The 24,120-nt window shown below is 50.8% G+C and overlaps 1 protein-coding gene across 1 annotated transcript in view; it reads left to right on the top strand.

Annotated features, from left to right (window-relative positions):
* The first annotated feature begins 1,679 nt into the window (after positions 1–1,679).
* LOC146855607 (ubiquinol-cytochrome-c reductase complex assembly factor 2-like) overlaps positions 1,680–24,120 on the top strand; it is a 54,055-nt gene continuing 31,614 nt past the window's right edge. The window contains exon 1 of the mRNA XM_085653435.1: positions 1,680–1,864. Coding sequence (XP_085509561.1) covers positions 1,727–1,864 — 138 coding nt within the window. The 5' untranslated portion in view covers positions 1,680–1,726. The remainder of the gene's footprint in view (positions 1,865–24,120) is intronic.

Raw genomic sequence — 24,120 nt, 5'->3', positions numbered from 1 at the left:
GGTGATCTCAACGTTCTTTGAATAAACTACACTGTCATTTCATCTTTGTGCCATAGAACAAGATGCACTATCACTTGACCATTAACAACACGCACTTCACTGCTAGTTAACAACAGGAAGTGTGACTTCATCGCTGAGTCACACGGAGAGGACGCAGCGTCGCTTCACTGCTACTTAACAACACGCAGTGTGAGGTCACAGTTATCTCAGCCCGAGAGAACGCCGTGTCGCTTCACTGCTACTGCTTACACATAGTGTGACGTCACATCGCTGGTGTGGCAGAACATAGTGCAGTTTACGTTCTGTGCTGTCTTAAGGAACAAAATGCAAAGTCGATTCAGCACCCACTTCCAAAGAACAGCACAGAGGGTCCATTCAGCATTCGGCTGTAGTTCGAAGTACAAACTCGCATCAGCACTTTTTGAATCAACATAATAGAGATAACCGTCCAGGCTATGGTACAGAACAACAGTGGTAAGCAGCTGTGTCTCAGAGAGACAGACGGAGGGGGAAACAAATAGTGCTTCCACAGTAAATAAAGGCACTAGTGTAACGCAGCGGGTAAAAGATCCAATCAAGCAGGGCGTAGATAAAAAGGAGACAGGGTGGCAACAATAAGGGAGTGACATGCCTTTAGTGCAATCATTGCACTCACTGCCTTTGGCATAATTTGTGACGCAAAACAACGCGCACAAATCAAAAGTTAAGGCGGAGCTGGGACAAGGCTTCTGGAATCGTATCGATTCTAAGAAGCATCGTATGACGAGGCAGCGCATGCGCTGCCTACTTCAGGCCGAGACCTAAAAAGGGGAAGACACCAGAAGAGAGGTTAGTTACATGCACAGAAGTGAAGGTATAGCATGTGGCTCCCTCTTGCTGCCATGATAAAAATAAAGACTCTAAACACTCCTCGTGTTGTGTCATTAGAACTGTATAGACAAGACACACTCTACTCTATGACACTCTACTCCAAAACTTTACGACACTCTACTCCCTCCAAGACATGACACTCCATGAAATTCAACTCTATGCCACTTCATAGCATGTCACACTACACCATTTTACCCTTTACACCAACAATTGGGGAGAGGATGTGGTCCGTGGGCTTAAACTGCCGACTTTGGTGCAGGAAACCAGGGTTCGAGCCTCGAGGTCGCGTCCATATCCTGTGATTCTGGGCAAACCACTTAATTTCCCCGTGCCTGAATATGTAATGTAAATACGGTGGTCATGTACAGCGCTCCAATACCCTCGGGTCGAGTTCGCGCGATATAAAGAGATGCAAAAAAAATCCAAAACATTTTTTAGCTACGTTGAACAGCAGCCACGCTGGTGTTCAACATGGCTAAAACATATTGGCAAAGCAATAGCTCTTGCAGAGGCGAGACCTATTGGCTTTGCCAATATGTGATGTGAACTATGTTAGAAAAATGAATAAAACTTGGGATCGAATGTTCCAATAGGTTCCACTGGGCAGGGGGATATAAAAAAAGTTTGCTCACTTTGTAGGAGGCTCAAAGACAGCAACCAGTTTCACCGATGTATCTCTCCACTCTCCAACGTGGTGTGTTTTTCTTCCCTAGGACATAGTAAACCTAACTCCGCCCACCGCTGTATATGTGCATAGGGAATAATGAATGACATCAAAGGGTAGGCGGGAGGCGGACTGAATTGCTCCTCCTCAGGGCACCGTACCGGATGGAGTGTTGAAATCTACGTCACAAATATGGCGGCCACCAGGTACCGTCGCTTCCTGAAACTCTGCGAAGAGTGGCCACTGGACGAAACGAAACGTGGCCGGGACCTTGGGGTTTTTCTGCGACAGCGCGTGGCTCAGGCCTTCCGCGAGGGCGAGAATACTCAAGTAAGCTCGCTGGAAGACTAACTCAAAGATAATCACCCGAGCCCACTGCAACTGTTGCGCGTGCGCAACAGTAGAAAAACAGCCGGACCAATCAGTTGTTGTCTCTTCTCATTGCTTTTAAAAGTAGAATATAATTTCGCTCACGTTGAGGTGATTGAGAGGCGTGGTGTTTTAACTGGGTGGCTCAGGCTGACAGTCTCCTTTTTAGGTCTCGCCTGACCCAGCGCATGCGCTGGTCTGGCGAGACTTATTGAGAGGGCTCCAAAAAGTGCTACCAGGCCAGCCTAGAGCTACAGTGCATGTGCGCGTGCGCGTGCGCGCGCGCCAAGCTTTACCGCGATTACTTTCACTTTTGCGGCCCCACGGCCGCTTTGATGTTTGATCGCGATCACTTTCACTTTCGCAGCCGCTTGGCATAGCCAATAGATCTCGCTTTTGGGACCTTATTAGTATTTTGTTATGCAACTGTTGCATGGCTAAACACTTATAAGGTCCCAAGCGCGAGACCTATTGGCTATGCCAATGCTTGTTTTTTTTGTGTGCATATTTTATATAGCGTGAACTCGACCTGAAGGTATTGGAGCGCTGTACATGAGCACCATATTTACATTACATATTCAGGCACGGGGAGATTAAGTGATTTGCCCAGAATCACAGGATGTGGACGCTGTAGTGACAGAGCCACCCGGCCCGTGCACACTCGCAGCTCACACACCCACACACCCCGAGGACGGGCACGCCCGAGGGTATAAATAAAAGGGGTCCAAGACCGCTGTGGGTCTTCGGCCCAGTAACCAGTATCTAGCGTGTGTGTACAATACTTGTGGCGCTGCCCAGCCTGCGGCCTAGTTACCTGCCCGGCATCCCTAGACCGGGATACCACATTAGCGACGAGGCGGGTCTGCCCCACGCCTCGCCACACCCCGTGTTCACTGCCGTTACCGGTGGTCCCGCCTGCAGCGTCCCGTTGCCTGGCCCGCTCTGGCCGCCGTCACCGGCCTCTTTCCGGAGCGGGTGCCCACCCCGCAGCGAAGTCCTTGCTCTGCTGTCCGGACTCTGTGTGCGCCGCCTCGGCGGGCGCGCCCCAACTGCCGGCAGTCCAGGAGGTGGTGTATCTCGTCGGCGCAGGGAGCAGCGCCCGAGGTGAGGCTGTCCCTGTGCTTGCAAGCGCCGCCTGTGTACAGCGCTGCTTTGCCTAGATCGTAGGCGCTCCCTCGCTGTCGGCCGCGCTCCCACGGTCACGTGGTTGAGCCGGCGAAGCTCCGCTACTGCCTCAGGGCTTCCCCCAAGCAAGTGCGCTCGCACGGAGGGAGGATTCGACCTTCGCGAGGAGACGTCTGGAAGGACAGCGCCCCCTGCCATCAATCTTGGGAACTGCAGCGTGGCCACAGAGGGGAGGCGAGCATATCAGGCAGACTCAGCACCCAGGGCCTATTGGGTGTGTCCCACAGGGGGAGAGGAAGCGCCCCTGCTGGGAAAAGGAAGCAGGAGTGACAAGCAAGCTCAATGACCATACCTGACTGGCAGTCACAGCAAAAAAAATAAAAATAAAAGAAAGGGGTCACCAAAGTGAGTCCGCTCTGATCAGACCAGAGCCTGCACCTGTCAAGCGCCCACAAACTGCCACCGCCACCAACCTCGGCCTGAGGACACCAGGGGTATTTAGTGTCGCAGCGCCACGCTGCGTAATCAGTCCTCGCGCCTGCCTGGCGTATTAACAGAACTGCTCCCATTCACACGTTGCCTTGTCCACGCCGACAGCATCCTGTGCTCAGACACGCCGGGTCGCAGACAAGCGGCTGGAAATGAGCAACCTGGGCGCCAGTGGTGGGAGTGCCCCCCAAGCAGGGCCGCCCCCTCAACAAGCCGCTCAACAGGCTCCTGCCCCACCCGGTCATGGCACGGCTGCCCTGCTGCCACCGTCAAGTGAACTGTCGGACCCGTCCACCGCTGCGGCGCGGTGGCGCTCCTGGATTGGTCGGCTCAACCACTACTTCGTCGGGGTGGGGCAGACAGACGTGAGAGTGAAGAGATCACTTCTGATGTGCCACAGGGGAGCAGAGTTATACGACCTCTTCGAGACCTTGCCGGATAGAGGAGAAGATAACGACTACGCTGGGGCTGTCGCGGCCCTCAACCGCCACTTCGATCCTCAGATCAACCCGGACTTCGAATGGTTCAAGCGCCAGCAAGCGCGTCAAGGAGAGGCCGAGACCATCAACATTTTCTACGTTCGGTTGCGGAAGCTGGCGACCACATGCACGCTACCTGACCAGAGGGCGGAGATTCGTGCACAGCTCATTCAATGCTGTCGGTCAGTACAGTTACGACGCCTCATTCTGCGACAGACCGGCATCACCCTAGACAAAATTTTTGTGCTTGCCAGGTCCCACGAACTATCCAACGCGCGGGCCGACAAAATGGAGGCAGCCCTCAATCGGCTCACTGCGACTCAGCGTACACCCACGATCAAGGAGGAAAGAGTAGATGTGATCCAAAGACGGCTGCCACAGTTAAGAGGGACCATGAGACCTCCGCAGAAGAACGCATGCTGTAACTGCGGCCTTGCAAAAGTGACACAATTGATGGACGGAATGCAGAACCAATCAAAACATTCACCCCCAGTCAAGAGATCTGGGTTAAATCCATCATTCTTTTGCTCACCATGCCACCCCAGTTTAGACCTGGCCATATGCAAATCAGTCTTGACCCTGTGCCTCATGGGAACAGTCCAGCCCGAACTGTCTAGCCAGGTCCTCCCTGGTCCGGAAACAAGCATCCTAGGACCGGTTTCGGGGTTTCACCCCACTTCAGCCAGGATAGCTTGATTCCAGTGGCACAGTGAGCCCAGGACCCACGTCTGGGCATACCTGGCGCACTTAGGGCGAGAAATCAAAAGTCACACAATTGATGGACGGAATGCAGAACAAATCAAAACATTCACCCCCAGTCAAGAGATCTGGGTTAAATCCATCAACTGCGGCCTTGACCATCCCCCTGGCGGGAAATGCTTCGCCAGAGGGATGACGTGCTCGCAATGTGGGATACTCAACCACTTCGCATAGGTCTGCAGGAGCGGGAGAGGACGAAACAACTCCCCAGGCTCCCGTGGAGTCACGTCAAAGGTACGCCAGCTAACAGTGGAAGACCCAAAAGACCAAGTCGATGACGGTCAGCCTGGGTTCTAATTTGGGACGAAGGAAGACGACGTATTCTTTGTGGCATTCGTTGGCAGAGAAGGGACGAGGCGCCGACCGCCACCCATGTGCGACATCCCGGTAGCTGGATCCCCCGTGAGCGCCCTCATCGATACCAGAGCGTCAGTCAACGTGATGGACAGTGACCAGTATGAAAAATTGTCGCCACGCCCGCCACTTCTACCATCCAAAGCACAGATATACACATGTGACAGAGATGTGCCACTTTCTCTACGAGGAGTTATGGAGGTCAAGGTCGCCAGCGAAGGCAGGAGTTTGAACACGAAGTTCCATGTCACTGAGGGGAGACGAGGCACCCTACTCAGCTGCCACACGGCAGAAGACCTGGAGCTTCTGTTTTTCGCAAATCAGGTGCACGATCTGCACACCCGAGAGGTGTTGAAAGACTTCCCCATGCTGTTTAAAGGCCTAGGGTGTTTGAAAGGAAAAACGTTCAAGTTGCACGTGGATCCAACGATTCGGCCCATGGCGCTAAGACATCGGCGGGTGCCATTCCACCTGTGGCCGAAGGTGGAGGAAGAGCTAAGGAAGCTAGAGGAGCTGGGGGTGATAGAAAAGGTGTCAGGCCCCACCCCCTGGGTGTCCCCCCTCGTCGTGGCCCCGAAACTCAAACAGCAAGGGGCCATTCGGTTATGCGTTGACATGCACCTACCGAACAAAGCCGTAAAGAGGGAACGGCGTCTCACGCCCACGATGGACGACATAGTGGCTGATCTTAACGGCGCCAAATGGTTCACCAAGTTGGACCTCAATGCGTGGTATCGCCAGCTGGAACTCCACCCCGACAGCCGAAACATCACAACGTTTTCCACTCACGTTGGATTACGTTGCTACAGAAGATTGAGCTTTGGCGTCTCGTCAGCCGCGGAGATGTTCCAAAACGCCATAAGGGAGACACTCTCTGGGCTGCAGGGCGTGATAAACCTAAGAGACGATATCCATGTGTTCTCCAAGACGCTTGAGGAGCACCACAAGCACCTCTGTGACACCCTGCAGCGCCTTGCAGACAACGGACTCACCCTGCACAAATTGAAATGCTCATTCTATCAGGAGTCAGTGGATTTCTTTGGGTATATCTTCTCCAGAGAAGGGCTGCGAGTAGACCCGAAAAAAGCGGAGGCCATTCGATCAGCCCCGAGACCTACGTTGGCCACTGAAGTCAGGAGCTTCCTGGGAATGGCCACATACTGTGGCCGATTCATCCCCAATCTTGCGTCTCTGTCCTAGCCGCTCTGTATCCTCACGAAAGCGGGCGAACCGTGGGCCTGGTCCGCCAAAGAAGACCTGGCGTTTCAGGTGATCAAGAACACCCTCATCGACGACCGAGGCATGGCGTACTTTCGCCCGCATCGGCGCACGGAGGTGGTGGTGGACGCCAGCCCCGTAGGGCTAGGGGCTGTACTGATGCAGGAAACTGAGTCAAGAGAGTGGGTACCCACCGCATATGCCAGTCGGGCGCTGACGGCTACGGGAATGCGGTATGCACAGATAGAGCGGGAGGCTCTAGCCATCAAATGGGCGTGCCAGCATTTCCATCTGTACCTGTATGGACACGAATTCCGGGTGATCACCGACCATAAGCCCCTGGTTCCACTCTTCGCCGGCACCGCTCGCCCCACCATGGATCGAAAGATGGGCCGTCCAGCTCCAAATGTACCGTTTTGAAGTGATCTTCAGACCAGGGGCCAACAACCCAGCTGATTTTCTATTGCGGCACCCTCTCCCACCTCAGCCGCTTCACGCCCCGGCAGATGATGAGTACACGGAGGAGTTCGTCCGAATGATTTCCCTGGATGCATGTCCTGTTGCACTCACACTCGAGGACGTCGGAAAGGCAACAGAATCCGACGAATGCCTTGTCAAGGTCAAGAGCAAGTTAGTCGACAGGTACGGGCGACACTTTCTGGATGGTGTCAGCGCCCTCACGGCAGAAGAACAAGCGTTCTGACAACAAGTGTGGAGAGTACAAAGCGAACTCAGTGAAGGTCCTCACGGGGTAATCCTGCGGGGTGCTTTCCTCGTAATCCCGAAGAGCCTGCAGAAAGAAGTGGTCCGTCTGGCGCATCAAGGTCATCAAGGTGTCTCCGAAACCAAGGCCAGACTAAGGAGCAAGGTCTGGTTCCCAGGGATGGACGCCATGTTGGAGGAAGTTGTACGTAACTGCCACTCCTGCAGCATCACGGGCGGAGAGCCGACACCCCATCCGGTGATCACGGAAGACCCTTGTTGCGAGCCGTGGTCCAAAGTAAGCATCGACTTTGGGTCATTCCCGGATGTATGGAGTACACTGGTGCTAGTCGACTCACATTCCAAGTTCCCGGTGGTAGAAGTAGTGTCGTCCATGGCATTCTCCCATGTGAAGACAGCGCTGGATTGCACGTTCGCCATGATGGGCCTGCCGGAAGAGATCAAATCTGACAACGGTCCGCCGTTCCAAGGCAGAGACTTCCAGGATTACCTGACCTCCCGAGGCATCCGCCACCAGAAGATCACCCCACAGTGGCCCCAGGTGAACGGCGAGGTGGAACGGTTCATGCGCACAATGAACCGGGCCCTCAGGATTGGGGTGGAAAGAGGAGACGATGCCGAGCAGTGCCTATCACAATTTCTTAGCCCATATCGCCAAACCCCGCGTTGTACCACCCGGTGTGCACCAGCTCAGCTGCTGTTTCGACGGGCTCCGAGAGACAGTGTGCCTGCAGACCGATCATGGAATCCGCCCAAGCTGGACCAAGGCGCAGCACAGACCAGAAGGAAGGCCTCCAACGACAAAGCGAGCCAAGCCAGAAGGGCCTAGTTCATGGGCATTCAGGTGGAAGACAAAGTTGTAGTAAAGGACCGCCACCCGAGCTGGAAATATCGCACTCCCTTTGAACCCGAAGTGTGGGAAATAGTCAACATCCAGGGTACGATGATATCGGCCATGAGAGGAACCCGGGTGGTCACAAGGAACATCTCATGGTTCATGAAAGTCCCCAAGGACGTGCTGGAGCCGGACCAGCCCATGGGAGAGCCAGAAGGTGGAGAAGACATAGCCCCTGCGGAAGACCCGAGAAGCCAGTCAGAGGTGTCACAATCCGAGAGAGACTCAAGGACAGCGGAGGACTCGAGGAACTCAGAGGGCGCCATCCCCGCGCCGGAGAAGAAGCCCGAAGGGTCGGAATCAGGAAACAACTCCCGGAGCCAGAAGTATGGTCTCTGGCCGAATCCGACCCCCAGTCAGAGACTGAAAGACTGTACGTGGTGTGCTCAGAAGGACTAAGTGGGGTCTTTGCTTTGAAGAGTTGCTGTATCTAAAACATTGGAGGGATGTAGCGACGGAGCCACCCGGCCCATGCACACTCACAGCTCACGCACCCACGCACCCCGAGGGCGGGCACGCCCGAGGGTATAAATAAAAGGGGTCCGAGACCGCTCGGGGTCTTCGGCCCAGTAACCAGTATCTAGCGTGTGTGTCCAATACTTGTGGCGCTGCCCAGCCTGCGGCCTAGTTACCTGCCCGGCATCCCTAGTCTGGGATACCACAGACGCGACCCCGAGGCTCGAACCCTGGTTTCCAACACCAAAGTCGGCAGTCTAGCCGACGGACCACATCCTCTCCCCTCATCCTCTCCTTGAGTGTACCTGACAAAGTCAGTCTATCTGTTAAGCTATCCATTTGTAGTCGTGCTGCATCTCAATTGGACTACATCTGCACATTATAATAATATATTGAAGGAAGAACTGCAGGAATTGAATGCAATTTCCTGATGACGGGACGTTTTTTATAGAAAAACAAAAAATTATGGGTTGAATGCTTGAATACATTTTAGACAGCCGCTGCTACTGTAAATTACTTGCGCTGCACTCCAGTAATGTTCATTTTGATCCCCCTTATGCTATAGCAGATATTAACAATAGGCAAACCAGTCTTGTCTTTTCCAGTAGAAGCAGGTCAGGTCCCTATGGTGTCGCAGGGCAGGAGGATTGACACAAACTCACTGTTACGGGGCACAGCAGTAACATACGGAACCCCCAATTTCGGGGTTCCGACCTTTTGATAGCTTTCACACGTCACAGACCAAATCTTTCATGAGGGCCCGTGTGGATAACCTGGACATCACCCCTCTCAGTGGGAGGCAATCCCCAAACACTACGGCCCCTCCAGATTAGATCACAGACCCAGGCAGGTGTTGGACTTGTTGGGCCTCATTGGTAAGTGGTTGCACTAGTGTTCTGTGAGTAAGTGACCCAGCTCTGGGGGCATACCAATCATAATTAGAGAGTTTCACTTAGGATCACAAAAGATGATGGCAGGAGTGCTTGAATTAATCTCTGTCGCTGGTACCCAGGGCCTCACTCTTGTCCATCAATTTTGATCACCATATAACTCCAGATGGAGACCAGCCATATGCAAATCCGTTTTGGACATGCTACAAAAAGAAAGTCTAGCCTGAACTGCCAAAGGCAGTGCCCATAGATGGGATCAAAAGCAACCGCAGGCCAGGTTTGGCATTTTTGGGTTTTATTAGTAAGGTGCTGCTTGAGTCCTGTAAAACAGTGAGCATGGAACCCATGTCTGGGTAACCTGCTGCACTTAAGCCGTCTCGCATAGAAAAGTGATTAGTGTAATGCTTGAATTAATGGAATAGAGCTATCAGATACTTTAACATAGATCCATGTCTTCTGGGCATTATATTTCCAGTCCTAACATGTTTTATTGCAAATCCATTGTCAGTTGTGTCAATCTACTTAGCTCAACAGCAGCAGTAACCATCGGAACTCACAAGTCTTTCAAATGAAAGTCTGGGACTGGAAATGAGCAGCGCTCAGTCAGATTTATGACCCACAGGTGAGCAACTGAAACACTGAGTTATTCATCTCTTAAATAGAATTCCTTGTCAACTCAGTATTGGAGCTGTGAACAAAATGATGTTTATGAAGGCTTTGAAATGAGAAATATTTGAAAAGTTATCTTTATGATTAAACTTTGAGACATACTTTCGTGCGTGTCAGAGTATACTGTGCCACAGTTGTTGGTGTAGAAGGACACAGTGGACCCCAGTGTGCTGGACACTGTTCTGACACATAGTTGTCCATAATTCACTTCCTTGAAAACCACGGTGTCCTGTGTTACCTGGGAGTGGTATTGGATTATCAAGGTTGCAGGTACAGATCCCTCGTAAATCCCTAACTTTTGGATGGAGTTTTAGCACCCGAAGCTGCCATCTTTGTTGATCGATAATCCAGTTGATTTATTGCATTGTTCTGTGCACTTAGACCAGTGGGGGAAGAGGGTGTGAGTGGGGCAGCTAGGTGGTGATTGGGCATGGACAAGTACAGTTGAGTTTATTGTGCACAATCTATGGATATAAAAAAAGTAGACACAAGCCTGTTGATTATAAAGTTCTTCATAGGACACTACTGTCAAATCCGGGCTTGAATTGTTTGGTACTAAAGTGGTTGCTTCTTGTCAGAGGTGTGAGTATGCAGAGGCTGATTTTTTTTCTTCTCTCATCTCCCAAGATGTGGGGCTCATTATTTTTTTTATTTCTTAAAAATAGCTTGTTTTTGTAAAAATTATTTTTTTAAAGCAGCAGTTATGGTGGAGGATACCATCTGTCGGATGTTTCACATGTTGATCGGAACTGCTGTGGCAGCGGTTCCGGTCTATGTACAGAGAAGGGCAATTCTTGTTTTCGCTTTGTGACCGGGTTCCCAATAATTATAAGAAAGTCAGCAACCTCTTATTTAAGACTCCGCTGTTGTTTACCTCTAAACCATAAAGGCTGTATAACCACGAATAATGAAACTCACGCTGCTTTCCAAGTATCTGCCACCGCAGTGCAACTCTGTCATCTTTTGGTTGCTCACTACATTGCCCTTGCATTCTACAGTTCTATGCTCCAAAATGTTTAAGTACCCTAAACACCACTGTATTTAAAGACCCCAATTGCTTGTTTTTCAATAGGTATGCAGTCAAGTCACCAAATCATCTATCCTCAAAAATTGTCGGCAAACACTAATCTGATAAGTGCATTACGATGCAGGGGCTAAATGATAAACTTCAAAATGCATTTCTCTTTTCTACATATGTAGTTTTTTTCGAAACGTAAGAAAAATGTATCATAGCGATTGGTATGAACAACAATCTTGAAACGGTCGATGTTAGCTTATTATTTTGTGGCTCATTGAATAGATGGCACAGATTATGTGTCTGCTGTATATTAATGATCTTGATGTTAAGCTTATTGAAAAAGGACCGGATATGTTACTTGAAAAAGTTTGTACCCATTTTTAGGTCTCACCTGAGCCAGCGCTTTAGCGCTGCTTTCGCGAGAGCTTTTGTAAAAGGGGGATCTGGAAGTGCAAACTAGTGCTTTTCAGGCCTCCTAATACAGTGCATGTGCGCCGGGCGCGCGCACCATTTGGCAGCCTGAAAAGCACTGCCTGATCACTTTCGCGGCCGCTTTGATGTCCTCAGTGAGCCGCGCGGCCACTGTGAACATCAAAGCGGCCGCGAAAGTGCACACCATTTGCCACCCCCTTCCTGCTTGTTTTTTTAGGTTTAAGCAGAATGCTGTCTAGTTTTATATAGCTTTGGTCGCCCTTGCTTCTTTTTCCTAGTTATGTTTTGGACTCTTACTTTCGTATTCTCAGGGTACTTACTAGAAGATTTTTTAGTGGGAAGATCATTTGGTTGATCCATCTGCTTCAGCGATCTTTATAGAGCCTGAAGATTACGGATTCAGATCCAGAAGGGCTGACTCAGCTTTCCTTCCTTATGAAATCGATTCCACTAGTACCATTAAGTTGGAGAATACTGATTTAGGCCTGTTGTCGGTGGAGAGAGCTGTTTGTTCGCACAGGGTGCTGTAGAAATGCCCACGGCATTTATACTCCTACATTTTTGCAAGATTCCAAGAACTTTCAACATCAGAAAAGCATAAAGGTACTTTTCTACTTGCCGTTTCTGCTTGGGGGTCATCTCAGACGTGTCGTTTAATTTTTTTCCATGTATGAAGTTGCCGCTTTATGACTAAGTGATGGTGTGATGTAGTAGCCAAGATGCGAAAATTAAAATCTGAATACCTGGATCATCCTATCCGCTTTTGCACCTAGGTATTTCTGTTTAAAGTTGCGCAATGTAACTGTACTGCACGCTTCATAGTGCTGCACTAATCACTTTCTCTGTCCACTTCCCGTCACAGGCAGGTTTCTGTAATCTGGTCTCAAATGTCCCTTATAAATACTGTGCAGAAACATATGTTCAGATTCACGTGCGACGATAAAAAAAAATGTAACACACTCTATAGCTTCTTGGAGTTACGTCTGCACTATATCTAAGCGCTATGAGAAACTAGGATCATATTTGCATAGTCCACCAAGATATTACTAGCTCAATAAATGCAATTTTGGCGCTTATCGAAAAGCAAGTTGTTTATGTCCTTTTATATAAGGCCCGACAAAGCAGTAGCTGTAAAGTGCTGTGGTTGTGCTATTCTGCATTTCCCACGGTTTAAGGCTTTGTAGTGTAGAACAGCAACATGGCGAATATAAAATGCAGATTTTCGCCAGCTTGTAAGTTTCTTTTCCTTGGCACCACCCTTAAACAAGCATTTGCAATGCAATAGGTCTCGCAGTTACACGAGTTAAAGCTATTTACAATGCCAATAGCATTGTAAATGACAATGCCTTTAGGCATTGTTATTTGCAATGTCAATAGCTCAAACTCGCGTAAATGCGAGACCTAATGCATTGCAAATGCTTGTACTATATGCTGTGTATGCTATATGTTGACGACACAGTACTTCTATCCCAAACTGCTGATGGTCTAAAAAGATTTGACACCTTTTTGTTTTCCTTATGGAACAAATTAATTTAGGAACCAAGGTTGAAAATATTCACCATGGTGTGTGGGCCTAAAATCTTAAGGGCACAGACTTCTCAATTAAAGGAAAGTTTATTGAGAGCAACTTAGGGGTGTCTTTTGACTCTGCCATCACTTGAGCTTCTTTCTTCTCTTTAAGAAGCAACTTTTTGCGCAGTCCATTGGATTTTTATTTTATCTGGCAGCTAACATCAGAAACAAAAAAATTGCACAGTTTAAGGAAATTTTTAATAGAAAATGTTTGCCTGTTTTGACATATGGTGCAGGACTTTGGAGTTACAATGATGTGAGTAGCTTACAGGGCAAATAAAATAATTTGTATTTGCGCCTTTTAGGTATACATCATATTATGCAGCACATGAAGAGCTGTGACTTGGTCATGGGTACTCGCAAACACTTCCCCAGGGGCCGCAAAGTACTGTCTGTGGCAAGCCCGAGGCGAAGGGTTATGAAAGGTGGGCCAAGGGCCACGCAAAGCAAATGCATGTTGTAGACAATAAATCAAATCTTCACGCGACTACTGTCTGCCACCAGCGCTCTATTCTCATGCACCCAAAATTTAATTAAAATTATTAACTTCTAATGTAAAACATGAGAGGGAAAAGAGATACTCATCTGGTGACTGAATTGCAAAGTGTGAAACCAGAAAACCTGGTATCAGTCCTGGCTTCCCCACTTGATGAAATTGTGTGATCTTAGGCAACTGGTCAATTTCACTTTGCCTCTATTTCTTCATTACCACATATTTGAGCCCCTTAAAATATACAAGTTTAAGATGTGTGCTATACAAAACCTTCTCTAGTGTTTTATTTAGTAAACTATAATGTTGTTTAAAATATACAATAAACAAGGCTACACTCAAGGTGCGCTTGACAAATGACTTGCCTCTTGGTTCACTAATGGCATTGTTTTCAGAATGGGGCTGCGTGAATGTTCCCAAAATCATGTTGGAAAACTATCACTGCTAATAAATGCCTCTCAATACAGTGATACAATCTGATCTACTAAGGTAAAACGCTCATGCATGTTAATAAAATACACTTTTTTGAAGTTCGCAGTTTATCATGTTTTTACATGTTTAGTGCAAGATGTCTTTAAAACTAAAGGTGTTCCTAAAGATAAGTTGTCTAGGACGCTTTCTTTCTTCTTTACATTTACTTTAGTTAATGTGTAAATTAGGTTTGCCCATTTGTTTCACAGCTTTCTGAATGTTCCTGCTCTGTCAATTGAACAGCAGCCAAGTGCCGCTGTTTTCCAAGGGGCAGCATTTAAAAGTCAATTGGTACCTTTTGGTTTTATGGAGTTCATTATGGTGCATCTAATTGCATCTTTAAATAAAGCCAACATACAAGATCATTAGGCATGTGGCCATGGGCTGAAGCTTCTATGTATTGCATACATAAAGTCTGGTACTGAGAAATTGGGTAGGCCTGCTGTATTTACTGAGTCATCTGAAATGACACCTATAGACAAAATATGGTTTAAAACGTCTTTCTTGAAAACAAAGATCCAAGGAGGTAATGAGGATAAACTAAAAAAGCCATCTAATAAAGAGTAGTTTATGACTCAAGCCTGCCCAGATTCGGAACAATACCTAGACTTGGTGTTACATTCTTGGGAATGCTCGCTCCTTACTTGGTTTAGGTTTGGATGCTTAAGATGGCAACTCTTCCTTGGGACAATATGACACAGTAACAATTTGCAATTGCCCTGTGACAAAACCTCACTTTGTGTTTTTTCTGCAACATTTATGGTGTATTTTCACAATTTTATTCCTGATTATAAAGGAACTGGGTTGCATTAAATGCAGACCTGCATTAATGTTTTTACAGCTGCTTTCCTCCATTGCTGTGAGTTTTAGAATGGGTCTTTTCTAAAATTCTGCCCCTCTGCATTGCAAGAGTATATTGTTCTGAAGGGCCTATTTCATTATGTATTGAGTTTTATTGGTGATTTTTATCCAATCTTAATATGACTTTATAAAATTTTGTATGACATTTCTTTTTGCTTTTTTAGAACGATTGCCTTGTAGATGTTTGTGTTTTTACGATGTTCTTTTATCCGTGCTTTTAGCAATGGAATAAAGTTTGATTTGATTTGAAGTGATTTTGTGGAAGAGGTGGGCTCAGGTCAAAGGTTTTTATACAAAAGGTTTTAATCGAAAAGTGAATTCTGTATGTTATACCTGGAAAAAAAATGAAGACAATTAGATTTGCTTATATGTCATAACAATTCTTATATCTTTAAGTAGGCCCCAGCATATCTGTGTGAAACAGAAACATAACCACTGTTTACTCAGATTAGTTCAAAGCCAAAATTCACAATCCTAATGGTATTACAGTAATCCAGCTTATCATTGTTGTATCAGTTTTGCAATTTAACAGTATGACTCATGACTTCTTATTTTGTCGCTTCCGGTGGGACTCCTCTTTCATTCAACTTTTTACAATCAAAAGTACAACTTTCGTTAGATCAGAGTATGTTTTGTTTATATAGCTAAATATTCAATTATCACTTATTTTGGGATGATTGTGAAAATTACATCACTCAGGATTGTAGCACTGCATATTGCTCAATGGCCAGCAAAAGCTGATTGATATGATACCATTATAGCCCTGTATTTTTAAATTAAAGGTAAGCATTAGGTTTCTTTTTGCTTTTTGAAAAATGACTTCCATGTATTTAAAAACAATCTGGTGACATACAACTAGAATTGTATTTGATCAATGAGTTTTACGATTTAGTTTTGTACACATGGGATTTATATAGCAGAAACCTAGCTAGAAAGCACCAGAACTCATGACAAAGGTGAGAGAAAAGAGAAGGAGCTGAGTGGAGAGAGGCAACATCTACAGCAAAATTGTCAACTAACATTGGTAATACCAATTATTAACCATAAGCTGTTGTTTTTCCTTTCTTTGAAAAACAACAACCATTAGGAAGGGAAGCAAATGTGTGGTATTGGTACCCAGATGTAAGAAAATGGGTTATTACTTGGGGAGAGTGTGAGTCCTTCCCAAATAATAAGTCCAAAATCCTGTCAGGTTAAACACATAGTTTCAATAATTTAATCCTTGGCTCAACCCCTGGTAGCTGTGGCACAGAGCAGTTAGGTTTAAGTTAGGAAAAGTGTGTAAAGTATTTAGCAGTATCAAAACGATTAAAAGAGCAATACACTATACACCGGGACATCTGATTTATGCAATTGTGCGGCTGTGGGGATCTTTTTGCATGAGTATCGATTTGCTGCATAATCCATCTGCCGCATAATCTGCAGATTAAAAAAAAATATGTTTCTAGCTCAAATGGCTCAAAAGTTACTAAATATGCGACAACATGTGTTCCCGCCCAGTGGGCGTCCCTTTGCAAAGCTGGACTGATCACATTTCTGTTGCTCTAATGCGGTATTTGGATGTTGGTGAACTGGTACAAATGAGGTGCAACCAATGCCCACAGAGTGTTACAAAGTTTAAAAATGATGAAGTGGGGTCTGGAGCCGAGAGGCTCAACATGGCGGACTTGCTCGACACAACATCCTGAATAAATCCTACCTACCAGCGCTACACATCATCTTTCTGACGACTCCTCGGTGCCCGTCCTTTGTGGTGCCTGGTGTGGCTGGGATTGCCGTGAGCTCGGCCGACCGTGGCCTAGAGCGCGCTAAGAATAGACCGAAGCTGCTCCGGGCTGCTGATCTGAGAGATTGGTGTACGGGACGCTGTCGGGGTCCCACCAGGGTTGACTGCTGTAGGAGGATGCCTGCGGCCGGGCTGAGACAGTGGCCCGTGTTTTGGCAAAGTCGCAGCCGAGCGAAATAATCAGAGGCCGCCGTCTGGCCGAGAGGTGAAGCGCCCATTAGGGGAGAGTGGGGTGTGATTGCGGTCACTGAGGCGGTCATATTAGGCTCTGGTGCAGCATGCGATCGGGGAAGGCTCCCCCCTTAACCTCCTGCTCGCTCCTGGATGTAGAACTGCACTACTGCCCCAAGGCCCTACTGTACTGGCTGGGTTTGGTGTACCGGCAATTAAAGTGAGGCGGCGCCCGGGGGGGCGTGGCTAGCCGAGCAGCGAGATGGCCGCTCTCTGAGCGAGCTCCGCCGGCTGCACACTAATTAATCCTACATAATCCTACGCGACGCTGCTGAGGGGCCTGGATTCTGCCGGAGACTGAGGCGGCAACCCGGAGGCACGACCGAGTAAATCCTGGCCGCTCGCGGACGGCTGCGCGCGGTGACCTGGCGACCGCGACTGAGGCCGGCCCGCCGGCTGGAGCCCGCCTGACGCTACGGAGCCCGAGGCGGCTGTGTAACCTGACCTGACCCCGGGGATTCCTCGGCCCGCGGAGATCGGAGGTGAGGAGACCGCGCTGCCGCCCTTGCTGCGGAGCTGGGGACCACCGGCTAACACTGGGGGGTGCTGCCTGTGCGTGGAGTGTGGAGCGGAGAGGTCGTCCACCGGGGATAGCTGATCGGGAAGGATCGGGGCTGCAGCCGAGGAGCGACGCCGCCATTTTGTACTGTGGCTGGGGCGACCGGGCAGAAGCTGTGCTCCCGCTGCGCTGCATGGCCCACACTGTATTTGCCCCTCGATTGCTGCACCCTGATCGCCGCTGGATGCACGGGTGCTGAACGCGCCCTGACACCAGGACTCTGCTCCCGGGCATAGATCGACGTGCTGGCGGCTTGGGCCTGCTCCCGCCGGAACCTCCCGCGCTCTGTATCCTCACCCAGGAGACCGCAGACCACACTTGGAGGGGTCGCCATCTGACACTGGGCAGCCCATTGGTCCTGGGGCTCCTGTCCCCCTGCTCCCCCTTACAGCGCCTCGGGCTGAGTCGGCTGGTGCTGTGGGCCCACGCGGCGCGCCGGTGAGCGCTCCCTGCCGCGGACTGCGCTTCGCGCCCAGCGCGGGTCGAAGATGGGGGGCACAAAGGACGCAAAGCAGACCAAATTGACTTTCGACCAGAAACAGAGGGCCCGGCAGCAGGCGGTGGACACGGGGGCCACGTCGTCACCCCCGAAGAGCCCCGCAGCCGAAGTTGATTTTGGCGCTTTGATGTTGGAGGTCCGCTCAAGCCTAAAGAGCATAGACGCAAAGCTGGATGCCATGGCTGTACAACTGGAGGCGGTAAAATCCAAAGTGGACGTGCACGAAACGCGGCTAGACTGCCTAGAAAGCAAACATACCGAATGCGCCGAGTTTCAGCAGCAGGCGAAAAACCACATCACAAATATTGAGCGAGAACTGGAGGCCATGCGGGCTAAGGCGGACGACCTGGAGGCGCGTTCCCGGAGGTCCAATATCCGGATTACGGGCATTCCGGAGACGGACAACACCGGTAAGATGGAGGTCTTTGTGTCTGATTTGCTACACGAGCTGTTCGATCCGGACCTGTCCCAGGTATTCACGGTGGAGAGGGCTCACAGAACACTGGGCAAGAGACCGCCACCAGGCGCCACCCCACGTCCTATCTTGGCCAAGCTGCTCAACTTCCAGGATAGGGACCGCATCCTGCAGTTGGCCCGGGAAAAAGGCAAGATCATCCATAAAGGGAACCACATCTCGTTTTACCCTGATTTCACCCCTCTTGTCCAAGCAGCCAGAAAGGAGTTCATACCTGCGAAGAAACTCCTGATGCAGGCCGGAGTCCAATACTCCTTGCTCTACCCAGCAAAACTGAAAATCTTTCATGAGCGAACTGCCCACTTCTTCACCGACGCCAAGGAGGCCTTGAAGTTCGCTAAACACGTCGGAGGCCCTGGTGCCAGACGCAAATCGCCGAGGCTGGAGGAGGACGTGGCCCGCATGAGCGACAACGACTGAGGTACAGGGAGTGCAGTCATTTGGGTCTGTCCCTTCCACTACAGTTGACACTTGCTGAACTGTTTGGTCCCCACTAGATGTGCACTGGGGCCGCTGCAGGACCTGTTGGAGCTGGCCCGCTCGTGCCGGGTGGGTCTTGGTTACTGATTGAGTTGCAGGTCTAGGGCGCACTGGACGGCAGACTACTCCGGTGCTGTGTGTTCCATACCGCTGGGCGCCCCTCGGGGGTCGCGTGGGTTCATCAGTGTGCGGCCACCCTGTGCATTCAGGGGTGTCCGCTCGGAGCACCTCGCCCCATGGGGAATCTCCTGTTGTTTTTGTTCTTGGTTGACTTAAGTGCGTTTCAGCGCACGTATGGGATTCTAGCGCAACCTGTTTGGGGGGTTGGCGTGGGTGGGGGTTGGGAGGGTCTTTTGTTTGTTTGTTTATCGGTGCTGGTGCAATGCAATGCAATTTATTATTACATGACCGAGCTGCTCGGGGGCAAGAGGTGGTCCGGGCCTGTTGGGGCGGGGTGGGGGGGCGGGGAGGCGGCCTGGTCGCCTTGGCTGTGCCGTCAACATGGGGGGAGTTAAACTGTGGACTTGGAACATTCGTGGCCTTGGGGACTATAAAAAAGCTAGGTTGATGCATACTATGTTGACTAGACACAATGTTGACATTTGCTTGTTACAGGAAACTCACATCAATTCTGCCCCATCGCCCAGGCTAAAACACCACAGGTGGTCGAATGTATATTCCGCTATATACTCTAACTATGCCCGGGGGGTGGCTGTCCTCGTGCGGAGGGGGCTGGACTGGAGAGAGCATCATTGTGTACTGGATAAGGAGGGTCGATATGTACTGGTTCACGGCTCATTGCAGGGTAGGCAACTGGTTTTAGCCGCTGTATATGGCCCCAATGTGGATGACCCTGAATTTTTCCGCAATGTCTGGGCGCAAATTGTGCTGCTTGACTGTGACCTGATAGTGGTGGGGGGTGATTTTAATGTGGTGTTGGATGATGAACTGGACAGAAGGGGCGCTAGCAGGCCTACACACACGAAGGCGAGACAGGCGTTGCTGGATGTGATTGAGGAGGGGAGACTGACTGATGTGTGGAGACTCCGACACCCCGGAGAGAAAATGGGGACCTGCATCACGTGCCACCACGATGCTTGGTCCCGGCTAGACTTTTGGCTGTTGTCCCCTGAGGTGGCTACCTGGGTGGGGGAGGTGGAGATTCAGGCTAGGTCGCTTTCGGACCACGCTCCCTGCATGCTAGAACTGCGTATACCCAACGTGGCCCCTAGGGCGTTTTCGTGGGGACTGCCGCCCCACGCTCTTACGGATCAGGTGTTCACGGAAGAAATTAGGGAGGACATTGTTAAGTACTTCGAGGACAATGAGGGTTCAGCGTCCTCTGAGGCGGTGGTGTGGGACGCCTTTAAGGCGGTCATACGGGGCCAGTGCATAGCTCGGCGAGCGGGGGTGCTACACTCCATACGCCGGACACTGGCTAAGTTAGAGCAAGAACTTAGAGAGCTGGACTCGGCCTTCTGCCGGGATCCGACGTTGGCCAATGCAGGTAGTTTCAAAACAAAACTATTGGAATACAATGAGGAGGCGCAGAGGGAGGTTAAGTTCTTGGGGAAGCAGGCGGAGGCTCGTAGATACGGGGAGGGTGATAGACCGAGCAGAACACTGGCTAGGCTGATTGCTCCCCAGGCTCAGGCGCACTATATACACACCGTCATGTCCAGCGAGGGGACGCAGGTCACGGGCCAGGAGGCGGTGCTGAAGGCCTTCGCTGACTTTTATGCCTCTCTCTACACGTCCAAACACTCGTCTGCCCCGACTTCCCTGGACGATTTCCTTGACTCTATAGCCCTTGTTTGGTTCAATGACAATCATAGGCAATACATGGACCTGCCTGTCTCGGCTCAGGATATAGCTCAGGTCATTAAAAGCATGCCGGCTAATAAGGCTCCCGGCCCGGATGGTCTTACCACACTTTTTTATAAGACATATGCTGAAGAACTAGCTCCAAAATTGCACTCTGTCTTCGTGGAGGCGCTAGAGCTGAATGCCCTCCCAGACTCCATGCGCGAGGCACTCATTGTCACTCTCCTAAAGCCCGACAAAGACGAGTTGCACCTGGACTCCTATCGTCCCCTCTCTCTCATAAATGTAGACGCCAAAATCTTTGCCAAGGTCATAGCGGACAAACTACAGCCGCTGCTGCCGATCATTGCTCTCCCAGACCAGTCGGGGTTTATCCCTGGCCGTGCTACCTCGCACAACCTCAGAACACTATTCTCCGTCCTACATTATCTTCACCCCTCCGTCCAGGCCGCGGTCGTGTTCTTAGACGCGACTAAGGCCTTTGATTCGTTAGAATGGCCGTACCTCTTTCGTATCTTGAGCAAGATGGGATTCAGTCGTAACTTTATTAATCTCATACAATTGCTATATGACAGACCCCGTGCGCGGGTGCGTGTAAATGGCCTGGTGTCCGAACCCTTTCCCATCTCCAGGGGGACTAGACAGGGGTGCCCTTTGTCGCCCCTCCTCTTCGCTATTGCGATGGAACCATTGGCGGCAAGAATGCGCCAGCACCACACGGCGAGAGGGATAGGCTTCAGTTCTCGCAGCCTGCTGATTTCGCTTTACGCGGACGACGTTACTCTGTATGTCTCCAACCCCGCAGAGAATTTGAATCCCCTGCTACGAGAATTTGTACGTTTCGAGGGGCTGGCGGGCGTGTCTATAAACTGGTCCAAGTCAGTTGCATTCCCTCTCACTGACGAGACAGCTCCACCTCCCTCAGACTACCCCCTCCGTTGGGAGGCTGATGCGGTCAAATACTTGGGTATTTGGATTAGTCGGGACACGCAGGAACTATGGTCTCTAAACTTAGGCAGAGCGGTCGACTGGCTGGAGCGGAGGGTGGAGGCCTGGAACAAACTTCCCCTGTCCCTGGTGGCGAGGGTGGCGCTGGCGAAGATGGTAGTTCTCCCGAAATTCCTTTATCTGTTCGTTAATCTCCCGTTGCCCATGACTGCATGCTTTCACGCTCGAGTCCGCTCCCTACTTGTGTCCCTGGTGTGGGCTGGGCGGCAGGCGCGGACCTCTTGGGCTTTGCTCACGCTCCCGCTGAGGCAGGGAGGCCTTGGAGCGCCTGACCTTAAGCTTTACTCGCTGTGCGCTCAGGCTCAGTTTCTGCACTTCTGGGCGTTCCCCACCCCCTACCAACCGCACGTGGCGGTGGAGTTGGCTGCGGTTGCCCCGCTGCCGCTCCGGGTGGCGTTGTATGGCAGGGTTTCCCGCCCCTCGAAGGAGGTGGACACCGTTGAGATGATCCGCTGGTCCTGGAGGGAGCTGCGCCGGAGGGCGGGCCTTCCCTTGCTCTATGCGCCGGCCATACCGCTGCGAAGCAATCCGATGCTGCCTTGCCTCGGCGCTAGGGGAGATACTCTTACTCTCCAGGGGAGACGGGTGGCCACTTTCGCTGACCTTTACCCTGATGGGACGTTTGGTGAGTTGGGTGCCCGCTCGGACGGTCAGCCAACCTCGTTCTCAGACGAGCTCCTGTATCACTCTCTCCGGGAGTCCTGCAAAAAGATGTGGCCTCAATTCCCCGAGGAACCCCCGCAACTGGATGCCCTCCAAAACTTACTGTCACGACCCTCCCCCGCGAAGCTGGTGTCCAGACTTTACAACTGCATGCAGGAGCAGGCACCGCTCACCGTGCCTAGAGCCAAACAGGCTTGGGCCACAGATCTGGACGACGCCCTGTCTGATGCCATATGGGAATATTGCTGTGCGCAACTCACGGAGCTGTCACCGAACTATAGACTCCGACTGGTCCATTTTAAATTCTTGCACCGGTACTACCGCACACCGGTGCTGCTGCATCGCATGGGGATCCGCACGGACGCTTCCTGTTGGAAGTGTGGCGGAGCTGACGCGTCCTTCATTCATGTGGCGTGGAGCTGCCCTAAGCTAGTTGGTTACTGGTCGAGCATCTTTGAGGCCATCAACCACATTTTAAACAGGACTGATGAGCCCTCTCCGCTTTTGGGGCTCATGGGATATGTTAAGGACACCGTACCCGCTGACAGGAAACTGCACGCGCTGCTGCTACTTTACGCTAAACGTCAGGTGGCGATACACTGGGGCCGTGGAGCCTTGCCTACGTTCGCCGCATGGGTCCGTGACGTTGCGTATGGTCAGACGCAGCTCACGACCTACTGGGAGTCGATGCCCACCGCATCTAGGCCCAATGACATCTGGGAACCCTTCCTGCAGTGGACAAGAGAGCGGGCGAGTTCGGTTGCATCTGTGGATTCCCCCGGGACGGGCGTTTCGGATGACATGGGGTAGACCTTTCAGCCCTGCCCACATCGTGATGTGTGGATGGATGCCTGCTTGGTGGGAGCGCCTGGGGGTAGCGGAGTGCGTCGCATTTGCCGGTCCCCGTGCCTGTTGCATGCCTGTTGGATTTGTCGTGTTGCCTCCCCTCCCCGATCGGGAGACCTGCTGCTTTGTCCCGCTGCGTCCCCCCCCCCCCTGCCCTATGGCTGCTGTCCTGGGCTCCTCCTGCAGCCCCCGATGATACTCGTGGCCGTCCCTCCAGGACGGACGGGTTCTAGTACGTTAGCCCCCGTATGAGCAAGCTGCCACGTTTGTTGGTTTAATGCATTAGTTCTGCACCGTAAGTTTTCTGTTTCCCTCCGATTGTTGCGGGGGGGTTGGGAGAAAAGGTGGCTGTGGATGATCTTTCTATACATTGCCTTTTACATGGGCAGTGGTCCCAGAACTCGCTGGAGCGATTGGACGGGACTGGGCGCCTAGGATTTGTTTTTAGTCCACGTAGCCCACAAATGCAAGACCTTCTACTCTTCACTGACTACGTCATGATACCGCTCATTAATGGCATTGGTGTGTATATCCCTGTATGTAACGATGTTGATATTTCTTATGACTTCTGCCATGGTGCGCCTTCACTGGATAAACTTGCTGATATAGCGGCCTGCCTCCGGGTTGTTGGCGAGACGCAGTGTAACGGTTACTTTGCTCAATAAAGGTCTTTCAAAAAAAAAAAAAAAAAAAAAAAAAGTGAGGCGGCGCCCAGCCATGCTGAATCAGTGATATACGGACTTGCCACACGGCTGATACTCTGGTGGGAGCAAGTGAGAGTGCTCTGGTTGGATTACACATATTTGGGGGAGCCGGTGCTGTGTAGGCGCCGGGTGGTCCAGGTCTGGTCCACAGGACATCAGGGTTGACCAGGCCCCATCCTCCAATCAACCACTAGGACTGAAACAGTCAGTTGCTGGGGCTTGGCCGGTGATACTATGGAAC

This window comes from Triturus cristatus, chromosome 4_1, assembly GCF_964204655.1.
Source record: "Triturus cristatus chromosome 4_1, aTriCri1.1, whole genome shotgun sequence".
NCBI lineage: Eukaryota > Metazoa > Chordata > Amphibia > Caudata > Salamandridae > Triturus > Triturus cristatus.
This window is presented reverse-complemented; position numbering and strand designations above follow the sequence as displayed.